The following is an 11,612-nucleotide window of genomic DNA, read 5'->3' as shown; positions in this document are numbered from 1 at the left end:
TTTCACATACACATCCAAATCCATATCCATTACATCAAATCTTATCACACCCTATTTTCATCTTATCACATCCATTCACATGCTATTCCCATTTAATAGCTTTTTCTAGTTTGATACCGATAATGGGACCTTTTCTAAATTTCTACCAACAATTGCTTGGCCTAATTAAAGGTTCCTTTTCTCGAACGACTATTTCTATATTATTTCTCAATTCCAAGGATTAGTCTCTTGTCCCGATATCCGTGGGTGAGGCCTCGAGTGTGGGATCCTGCCCCACGCAAGAAGTGCTACTTCCACTGCTAGCACCACCGAATCCGTTGCGCGGAGGGGGTAGGGATCTTTCACATAGGGTTGGTGAATTACATAATAATTTCCCTAATGGAATTTGTATAGGTGTGGACAGTACTATTGCGAGACTTCCTATGACTCTGGGTTCTTCGGAGATTGAGGGTTCCCCCCAGGTGTGTGTCTCGCTTTCATCCATAGGGAAGGAATGGATGGACTCAGCCAACACATTTTCCTCAAACATTATCGACATTGTTTTGCTTGAGATCCCTCTTCTGTTTCTTTTGAAATTGAAGTACGTACATCCAATTCCCTTTCCCTTTTTGGCTCATTTCGTGGATACATTATATCCCTGACCTGGTTAGCCCTTAGCTTAGCTTCATGAAGCCGTTGGCATTCTTCTACTAAGGCCCTAGCATCTTTGAGCTTTCTTTTTTCCTCATCGGCATTGGGGTACACCAACCCCTTTAGGAGTTGTTGGTTGCTCCCTTTGCTCCTCTATCTCCGGCCCTTTGTGGTGGTTGATCCTTTGATTCCCCTCTTCTCTTGATTGGGTGGATCCAGGGTGTTGACAGTATCTTCAGATCCATCTTGGATTGTGACCCTTGTGTCACCCTTACCCACTTTTTTCACTCTTCTCCTGTTGCTAGTTCTGGAAATAGTCCCATCTGCTCGGTTCTTTCCCTTGTCTCCTAATTGATCTTGGGCTCGTGTCAGGACATTGAGTGGTGTGATATTTCTAGGCTACACAGTAACGGTTCAAATGGTGGCCTGGTAGTTGCCGCTCATATGGAGACGACTAGGTGGTTTGCAATCACACAAGTGCTGGGTCTTCGGAGGACTGGACACACCAACAATCATACCCACCATAGCCGATGTGGATAGAGATCCCTCTAACAAAATTAAATTAGGTTGAGACTTTTTTGAAGCTAGATTTGGTGGATCACAGGATGTTTGTGGCCCACAGGGTGGTGGTGGATCACACGGGGGTAGTGGTGTGGACACGCAAGCATGGATTCAAGTATCTCGGATGATAGTGAAGGTAGATAACTCTAGTGCGTGATTGTATTTCATGAGATCATTTTGAGATGGATTGTAGCTAACTCCAGTTAATGTTTGTATTATGCTTCAAGATTGGAGACAAATTTAAAAATATCGATAGTACGATTTGTTTTATGGTGGTAACCTCCGCTAATATTTTTGCTAGCTTATCCTAAGTTTTTCTTCATATCGTGCTATGGTAGGAGATTGTGGAGCAATATTTAGTTTTTTCCATCCTATTCATGGATGCATCATTCGCATGGCATGCTGGATTGAACAAGCAAAAAAGTATGCCAATTTAAGTATTGAGAAGAAATTTCATCAATGTTTACATCGTCCCATTTCTTCCTTATTTATAAAGCATTACTTCTCATGAACCTATGTTTTTTTGGATGATAGAACAATGAAGAAACTAGTACAATTTTTGCATGCACATGCCATCGAACTAACCTTGAAGGTATCACCAAGCAAGTGTGCAACAAAGCTTGCTTAGGCTGATCTGCCATATCATTAGTACCCAAACGGCTCCAAAATGAGTGGCATTCCTTTATGGAATATTCATAGTAGAGAGATTGTGGAGTTGGTTTTTCAATTAGCATATTTGCTCGTGTGACCAAGGGCAGTTTGTGCTCACCACCATTATGGAGCATGTGCCTATGGCCGTGGAGTATGCAAAGGTAGTTGGATTTGAGTTGAACCATTGCTTGTCTCTTGGCTTGCATCTTGGATATTATTATGTAGATTTTTCCCAAAAAATAAGCTGAAAACATAAGAGACTAATCTTATATGTAAGTAAGCATATATATGTAAGTTTTTTATGTACATAAGTGAGCGTATATACAATAAAAATTTAAGTTTTTATGTACTTCTATGTAAGGGAAGCTTTTTCATTTGATTTCATGTATCTTCATGTAGTCGGTTACTTTGGTGGTGTGTCTCTTTCATTGAAAAGGATACCCAAGGCCATGGATGGATAAAGAAGAAGGAGAGAATATTGATGCTTAAGCGTTTCGTGCAAATTATGAAAAGCTTCATTATGGAGTTTCCACCTAATATAAATCCAACATGCACTAGTGGTCCAAGCGGGCCACCCGTGGAGGGGTCGAATGGTCATTCTTGTTTTGTAAGTACATATATGTTTTCTTAGCATTGATGTTTGTATCACTTATTTTTTATGAATTAAAAATATATATGTGATTGAATGTATGTTCTCAAGCCTTTGTACTCACATGTGTGTGACTTTTGTATGTATATGTTTTGATGCTTTTTGGATAGATGGTTGTTAGTAACCTTTACAAATAAGGATGACATAGTGTTTGATATGCTGGCGGATGCGAACGTACAGCAAGAGTATGTGAACTTATGATGTGACTCTTTGTGTGTGTCGAGAAAAACAAGGAAATTTATAATAAGTGTCTCAAGAGGGAGATCCAAAATGGTGATACATGTAATCTCAGGAGAAAGAATAAGGCAAGTCCTACCACAAGCACATAGTTTAGAGTGTTAGTCATATGGACATTGTCTTTTTGGGATTGTTAGTCATGAGTTTGGATTTTAGTCATATGGACATTCTCTTTTTGGGATTGTTAGTCATGAGGTTGGATTTTAGTCATATGGACATTGTATTTCTAGGATTGTTAGTCATGTGGACATTGTCTTTTTGGAATTGTGGAAATTTTCTTTTTGGGATTGTTAGTTTGGATTATTAGTCATGTGGACAATGGACTGGGTGTGATGAGCTTAATATATTCTTTTGCACACAATGGATTGGGTGCAATGAGCTTAATAAGTACATAAAAGATAAGAAATATCCAAAAGCTCACCATTTTCAATAACTTGCCAAGAAATCTCGCCACCAAGAAAGCTCACCAAAAAATCACACCTTGCCATGTGGCAGCCTCAAGGATGAGTTTAAATTGATAGCCCAACCCCTACTGTGGAATTTGATAGCCTAGAAATTTGGGGACTTTTGGAAAGTGAGCATTAAATCATGCAAGAAGAAGGCCCACTCATCATATGGAGTAGATAATAAGGGTGTAGGTCACCATCCTAGAATCTCAAGTGGGAGAAGCTCACCACCATGGAAGCTTGCTCAAGGCAAGGAGATAACCATATGGTCATGTATCAAAAGATATCAAAAAGGTGAACAAACTATCCCATAAGTGACTTATATAGTCACTTACTCCTAGAACCTTTCACACATGAGCTGCCCCATAAACCAAAGTCTATGCCCCATATCATGTGCCTAGGTCCTCATCCTACATGTGCCTAGGTCCTCATCCTACATGTGCACTTAATTTCCTACATTACAAACCATCCCCTCCTACAATGATTCTGTCCTCGAAATGAAAGGTGGTCATCCAAAACAAACCAAAACTGACCCACAACATGTGGAGTCATAGACCATAATAAGTGCCAATAGTACATGATCCTATATAATGAGTTGAGTTGCCACCATCATTAAATATAAACCCTTGAATGTCGATGCACAAACATGTGCAGGTAGAGGATGAGAAAGAGGTCATGGTGGCCATGGCCAAGGTGGTGGCCAAACAGGTAATCAAAATTATGGTCAACAGTAGAAACAATCCCAGGATTCAGAACAACAACATATAGGTGGAAGAGGCCAATTTAGAGGCACGACAATCAACGAGGTCGTGGTAATTGGAAAAGGTAGCATAATGATACACGAGGCTTTTTTTACTATGGTAAGTCTTGGCATGTGGTGAGATTTCTATAAGAAGCAAAGTGACATGCAAAATGGAAAAGTGCAGCAAAACAACTATGCATCCTCTAGTAGAAATAATGAGGATAATGAGAGATTGTTTGTTATGCAGCATGTAGTTAATGCTGTGTCTCGAAATGATGTATCAGCATGTAAGGATAATGTATGGTATGTTGATTCAGGCTTCGAACCACATGACAAGTCATGGTGAGTGGTTTAAGGAAATGAAGAGTCTTGAAAGACTAGGTTTTGTTGAAAGAGGGGATAACACTACTCATCCGATTGCCCATGTTGGAGATGTGCCATTGTCTATGCAAGATGGTAAAGTGAAGTACCTTGTAGATGTACTTCATGTTTTGAACATTACAAAGAATCTAGTTTCTGTTGGGGGCCAGATGATTAAGCAAGGTTTGCAGGTTCGGTTTAACCTTGATGGTGGCTGTTGTGTAGAAGACTTTAAAGATAAGTGTAGGTTGGTTGCAAAAGGCAAAAGAGTGGGCAAAATGTTTACATTGAATGTGAATATGCCTGAAGTGAGTGCTGCAATGTTTGCAAATGGTTCACGAGTTGTTGTAGATATAGACATTTGACATAAGAGAATTGGGCATGTCAATGTGCAAAGAATGAAGTCTATGTAGACTAAACAAAATTGTGGCAAGGTTGCCTAAGTTTAAAGTTGAAGGTATGCAAAAAGTTTGTGAAGCATGTCAATTTGGAAAGAAAACAAAACATGTATTTCCACATGACAAAAATGTGAGAAGAAATGTACTAGATGTTGTGCATTCATATGTATGGGGTCCTGTGAAGACTATGTCTATGCGTGGCTATAGATACTATGTAACATTCATTGATGACCACACAAGGAAAGTATGGGTGTAATTCATGAATGAGAAGAGTGAAGTGTTTACTCATTTTCAGAATTTCAGAGTTATGGACTGAAAAACAGACAGGAAAGCATGTGAAGCGCCTAAGGTCAGATGGAGGGGGAGAATATTTCTCCAATGAGTTCTCTAAATTCTACGAAAGAATGGCATTCAGAGACAATTTACATGTAGATACACTCCGCAACAAAATGGAGTTGCTGAGCAAAAAAATAGGCACCTTACAGAGATATCATGAGAATTGATGGCTGAGAAAAATGTCACATAGCTATTGGGCTGAGGCTATGTCTACAGCAATTTATATCATGAACATGACTCCTACTACAGCCATACTGATGCAATGCCAGAGGAGACGTTTACTGGCAAGAAACCTAATTTGTCTCACTTGAAAGTTTTTGGATATATATTTCATATGTGCATGTGCCAAATGAGTTAGATACCAAGCTGGATCCAAAAGCAGAAAAATGTATGTTTATTGGGTATTCCCTTGAGAAAAAGGGATAGATGTTATAATCTTGCCACATGTGAATTGAGGGTAATCAGGGATGTTGTATATTGTTGAAATGAGTAGCTAGTATACTGCTAAAAAGAATGTTGTTAAGTGGAAATGTGGTTGGACAGAATGCAAGTCAGCAATCATAGTCATTGAGTGGACCAAGAGAGTCCTCATCCAGTGGTTTTGTTGATAGACCATGGAGTGGCAGGCTACGTCATAATACTAGTCTTGAAAATGTAGCTGGTACATCACATAAAGGCAAAGAGAAAGTTGTTGAGCCCCTTTGTATGCCTGACATTTCTACAAGGCATCCTCTTGTTGATGGATATTCTAGTGGCTCGGAGATGAGCCTTGATGAGGAGCTTGGGATTCCAGCAATAAGGACACTTGGTGTGAAGAAGGCTATGGAAGCCATGAATGCAAAGTTATGAAGATTTGGAAGAGTCAAAAATCCTATGTGTGCAGAGGTTGACTTATGATGGTTATGTGGCACATCACTATGCCTATATAGCAAAAGTTGTGTAGGTTGTAGAACCCACATGTTTTGATGAGGCTATTGGAAATGTGTGTTGGGAGAAAGCTATGGATGAGGAGATGGATGCATTGTATGGAAATGATGTTGGAAGTCAAGCTCCAGCTCCACCCCGCGTGTCGTCTTTGTGTTGTGTGATCATGACCGACACCAGCTATAGCTAGATATAGCTGGACATGTGTGCCGTAGTTAATAAGCCGGTCATAGCTAGATATTATAAGTGTAGGTCTCTTTTATGTGTGAGTGTGAAAGTAATAGAAGGAGAAGGTGAGCCTGTAGGCTCAAGGTTTTTCTGCTCCACTCTTTCTTTGTCTCTCCCTTTTCTCCAATATGGTATCAGAGCCTAACCAATTTGGCCTGTAGCTCCGGTAACAAGAACACGGACGGGATCCTTGGCCATGGCGAAGCTCACAGGAGGTAGAGTTAGGGTTAGGTCTTGGCTTGTTTTCTGCTCCTCTGTGTAGCAGAGGGCTGAAAAGACTGGTTTATGAAGAAGAAGAAGATGGGGTATGCTATGGCTGTGGCGACAAGGCTGTTCGTGTGTGACGAATGCAATGGCGCAGCAGCAAAGTGACATCCATACAATATGCGTTGATTGGTTAAGCTTGCTGTGCTCAAGCTTTTTTCTATAGCTTGTTTGGGAGGATACAGGAGCTTAACTGAGCACATTAGAGTGCTTGGTCGTCATCAGTTTGGAGCAATGTTTGCAGTTTTAACACACGATTTACCTACGTGGATTTCGCCTGGAGAGAACAACACATTGGCTGCATACTAGACTAGTGATGAACAGTCTAGAACTGCTATAAACATCAAAGGATAGCATATACTTTGCCATCAACCTGAGCCTTCAGAACGTAGAGCTTTCTGTCGACGGAGACAGTGCCTACTATGAGTTGATGCTTGCCACCTTCATCCCCATCGGCGGTCCTTATAAGTACAGAGATATTGAAATAGTCCTTACCATTGATGGTAGGCATAGAACTGTCAAGAATGGTAGCAGTAGCCACAGCATTGGTGGTATTCCTAGCAAATGTTTTTTGTGAATTGAGATGAGCATTGAGTGCTCATGGAAGCTGAATTTTAAGGCTGGAAATTAATGCAGTAACATTATCTTGGTTGGCTGCTAACTGTAAATGCCATCTTGACTTGGAGTCATGAGGACAGGATGCCTGTGGTTGCCCATATGGTCATGTACTGAACCCCGACACACTGAAGTGAATGTATGACATGATTTATGGACTTTGTGAAGCTAGATAAAGCTTGTTATGCTGAATATTTGCTGACTGCAACCTGTGAGCAAGGGTTTTGACACTTGTGCTTACTGTTTATGCACAGATTTGTGCATGTATGGTTATGTGAGGACTGCTACATGTACTAGCATATGTCTATGAAGGTTTGGGACATGTATGACATGTATACGACTCAGTTTTGGTACTGAATAAGTTGCTGGTCATCACTAACAGTTTACAATTTCAATGTATGCACTCTGACAGTAAGGTTGCAGGAGATAAAGCTGAAGCAATTACATAGCATATGTATTGACCATCATACCTACAGGTGGGACTACTTATTTGTGGATTGTTTTGAGCTACTGAAGGGCTGAAATACCCTGGTTTTGATCGTGAACTTGTTGCAAAAAAAAAATGTCATAAATAGTTAAGGACTGCACTTCGTCAATCAGACTTGTTGGCTTGCACAAGAAGTCAAAAGACATAGTCTACTGAGCCATGGCTAATGCACAAGGCACCAACAATATTGCACAGATCATTGGAGAGAAGTTGGATAATAAGAATTTTGCCTTGTGGAAGTTCAGAATGAAGAATGTTTTGGTTGGCAGAGGATATTGGGATCTATGTACAGGTGATGAAGCTGAACCTGAGATGGCTGAAAGACCGACACAAGATCAGAGAAGAGCTCATAAGCAGTGGAGAGAGAGAGCATTCAAAGTGTTATAGTGGTTTTCTTTATGTATTTCTGATGCTATGGCAATAAAAAATCACTGAATGTGAGTCCCCAAAGGATGCTTGGGACATACTCATGAAGAACTATGGAAATGTAACACATGCAAGGAAGATTCAGCTAAAACAGCAGTTCAACATGTCTAGAAGTGGCAGAAGCATTCAGGTTTATACAACCAAGGTTAAGACCATAGCAGACTAGCTTGCCACCATTGGATCACAGGTATTTGAAGATGATATGATTGCTGTCACACTGAATGGACTTGGCAAGGAATACAAAGCATTCGATACATGTATTTATGTTAGAGCTGAAACCCCTGACTGGGATGAGCTAGTTGCTTTACTGTTGCATGAGGAAGTAAAGCTTGGATTGAATACAGGTTCTAGTGCATCTCAGAGTAGAGACACTATTTTGTACTCTAGCCAGCGTGGCAGAGGCGGCAGAGGCCGTGGTTGGTTTCGAGGTTGTGGTGATACTCGAAACAGCTATGGACAGCAACAACATAGTAATTGGTGTGATACAAATGCATAGGGCCAGCATGGATCTGGCGGCTTTAGAGGCAGGGGGAGATCATCCCGTGTGGCAGAGGTGGTGCATCATGGCAATCAAATGATCAATCTAACAGGGACAAAGACTATCATTACTGTGGTAAATATGGACACATAGAAAAGGATTGTTTCAAGAAGCAAAGAGATATGACGACAAAGGGCAAATAGCATGGACACAATGCATCTTCTAGCGGTGCTCATGATGAGCAGGATGACAGATTGTTTGCCATGCAGCATGTGTCCAAGAATGCACCTAAATAGAGTAGAGATGAGAGATGGTACATTGACTCTGGGGCTTCTAATCACATGACACCCCATGGAGAGTGGTTTGATGAGTTGGTTGCAGGTTCACATGGTTATGTATGTACTGGGGATGACACCTAGCATGATATATAGCACACAGGAATTGTTCCATTGATGATGCCTAATTGCAAGAAGAAAAGCCTAAATGATGTACTGCATGTACCGTCAATAACCAAGAATCTTTTAGGAAATATTTTCTGGGAATTGAGGTAGTGTCATCACCTCAAGGCATATGGTTGCTACAGAAGCAGTATGCTCATGACATGTTACAAAAGTATGGTATGGCTGAATGCAAGGCTAGAGCAAAAATTTCAAGCTGTAGATTGATGTTGGAGCTGAAATAGAGAATGTAACCATGTATCGTCAGATGGTGGGCAGCTTGATTTACCTTACTATTACATGTCCTGACTTGAGTTATGCTGTGGGGCTGATTAGTCAGTTCATGCAGAAGCCTTGCAAGCCACATTTGGATGCTGTCAGGAGAATCATGAGATATGTAAAGGCTACGACAGATTATGGGCTGTTTTATGCATATGGGAAACCCCTTGACTTGACAGGGTATACAGACGCTGACTGGGCTGGTTGTGCCTATGACAGAAGGTCAACCAATGGCTATGCATTTGGATTGGGCAGCAGCATGATCAATTGTTGGCACAGTAAGAAATAGCCTACAGTTGCATTGTCTAGTATAGAAGCAGAGTATTGTGGTGCTGCTTTAGCAGCATGTGAAGCTATTTGGTTACAAAAGCTGCTGAATGATTTTGGGATTTACTTGGATAGCAAAGTGAAGCTGTATTGTGACAATTTGAGCAGTGTTATGCTTGCGAGCAATCCTATCTACCATGCAAGATCAAAATACATTACCATTTCATCAGAGAAATAGTACTTGCAGAGCAGATTGACTTGCTGCATGTGAAGACTGAAGACCAGGTAGCGGACATCTTTACTAAATCACTTGGTAAAGATAAGTTCATCTATTTTCGACAGCGACTTGGAGTGTTGCAGCAGATGGTTTGAGCTTGAGGGGGAGTGTTGGAAGTCAAGCTTCAGCTCCACCCTGCATGTCGTCTTTATGTTGTGTGATCATGACCGACACCAACTATAACTAGATACAGATGGACATGTGTGCCATAGTTAATAAGCCGGTCACAGCTAGATATTATGAGTGTATGTCTCTTTTATGTGTGAGAGTGTGAAAGTGATAGAAGGAGAAGGTGAGCCGCTAGGCTCAAGGTTTTTCTGCTCCACTCTTTCTCTATCTCTCTAGATACAGCTGGACATGTGTGCCGTAGTTAATAAGCCGGTCACAGCTAGATATTTTGAGTGTAGGTCTCTTTTATGTGTGAGAGTGTGAAAGTAATAGAAGGAGAAGGTGAGCCTAGTAGGCTAAAGGTTTTTCTGCTCCACTCTTTCTCTGTCTCTCCCTCTCTTCCAATAATTGAGACTTGGGATTTGGTGCCATTGCCTAAAGGCAAGAAAGCTATTGGTAGTAAGTGGGTGTATAAGGTGAAACATAACAGTGATGGTAGCATAAGTAGGTATAAGGCTAGATTGGTAGTCAAAGGATATGCGTAGACACATGGGATTGATTATGAGGAGATATTTTTCCTAGTTGCAAAGATGACAACTATGAGAGTTATGATTGTGGTGGCTATAGCTAAAGGCTGGTTTTTACATCAGATGGATGTTAAAAATGTGTTCTTTCATGGTGGTGAATTGCAAGAAGAGTTGTATATATAACAGCCACCAGGTTTTGAGGATACAGGTCACCCAAAGTATATGTGTGTAAGCTTTGTAAGGCCTTGTATGGGCTGAAGCATGAGCATGGCATGACAAGCTTCGTAAGGCCTTGTATGGACTGAAGCATGAGCATGGCATGGCAAGCTTCGTAAGGCCTTGTATGGGCTGAAGCATGAGCATGGCATGACAAGCTTCGTAAGGCCTTATATGGGCTGAAGCAAGCTCCACGAGTATGGCATGACAAGATTGTTGAGTTATATATATATCAGCCACACCAGGTTTTAAGGATACAAGTCACCCACAGTATATGTGTGTAAGCTTCGTAAGGCCTTGTATGGGCTAAAGCAAGCTCCACAAGCATGGCATGACAAGCATCATAAGGCCTTGTATGGGCTAAAGAAAGCTCCACGAGCATGGCATGACAAGATTGCTGAGTATCTTGTCACTATTGGTTTTCATATGCCAAATACAGATCACTCTTTATATGTGCGCAAGAGTGATAAGGGTGTTGTAATAATCACCAAAAATGTAGATGATCTTATTATTGGTGGGGGTGACCACTTGGAAGAGATTAAGCATGTGAAAAGTCTTCTCAAAAGGAAGTTTGAGATGAAGGATTTGGGAGATCTATGCTACTTTTTGGCAATGAGGTCATTCGCACACCTAAGGGTATTTAGCTACACAAAGACAGTATGCATTGGACATGTTGTCCAAGTTTGGGATGGCTGATTGTAAGCCAATCTTGATGCCATTAGATCAAAATGGCAAGCTTAGTGCGGATGTAGGTTACGTGTTGGAGGATCCCACTATGTACAGGAAGATTATGGGGAGTTTGATCCATGTCACAATCAAAATGGCAAGCTTAGTGCGGATGCAGGTTACGTGTTGGAGGATCCCACTATGTACAGGAAGATTGTGGGGAGTTTGATCCATGTCACAATCAACAAGCCAGATTTGAGCTACAATCAACAGGCCAGATTTGAGCTACATTATTGGCTTAGAGAGCCAGTTTATGTAGGTTCCATGCAAACCACATCTTGACAGTCTCTGACGCACACTTTGGTACTTGAGGGCCACTAATGATTATGCATTGTTTTATGCA

At 41.0% G+C, this 11,612-nt stretch overlaps 1 protein-coding gene across 1 annotated transcript; it reads left to right on the top strand.

The window, feature by feature from the left end:
• The first annotated feature begins 9,125 nt into the window (after positions 1 to 9,125).
• Positions 9,126 to 9,787, top strand: LOC147602634 (secreted RxLR effector protein 161-like). The gene is made up of 3 exons (XM_086797794.1): positions 9,126 to 9,370; positions 9,458 to 9,562; positions 9,646 to 9,787. The coding sequence occupies exons 1-3, from the start codon at positions 9,126 to 9,128 to the stop codon at positions 9,785 to 9,787; spliced, it is 492 nt and encodes a 163-aa protein (XP_086653920.1).
• The last annotated feature ends 1,825 nt before the right edge of the window (positions 9,788 to 11,612 follow it).

The sequence above is a fragment of the Cibotium barometz genome, unplaced genomic scaffold (assembly GCF_041138505.1).
Source record: "Cibotium barometz isolate CiBa-2024 unplaced genomic scaffold, ASM4113850v1 ctg203, whole genome shotgun sequence".
Lineage (NCBI taxonomy): Eukaryota > Viridiplantae > Streptophyta > Polypodiopsida > Cyatheales > Cibotiaceae > Cibotium > Cibotium barometz.
This window is presented reverse-complemented; position numbering and strand designations above follow the sequence as displayed.

Bases quoted from the DNA above. Each gene is read 5' to 3' on its own strand.
- LOC147602634 (XM_086797794.1), top strand. From the start codon at position 9,126: ATGTATCGTCAGATGGTGGGCAGCTTGATTTACCTTACTATTACATGT. The intron at 9,371-9,457 runs GTCAACCAATGG...TGCATTGTCTAG, and splicing joins GGTTGTGCCTATGACAGAAG to TATAGAAGCAGAGTATTGTG. The intron at 9,563-9,645 runs GTATTGTGACAA...CCATTTCATCAG, and splicing joins TTGGATAGCAAAGTGAAGCT to AGAAATAGTACTTGCAGAGC.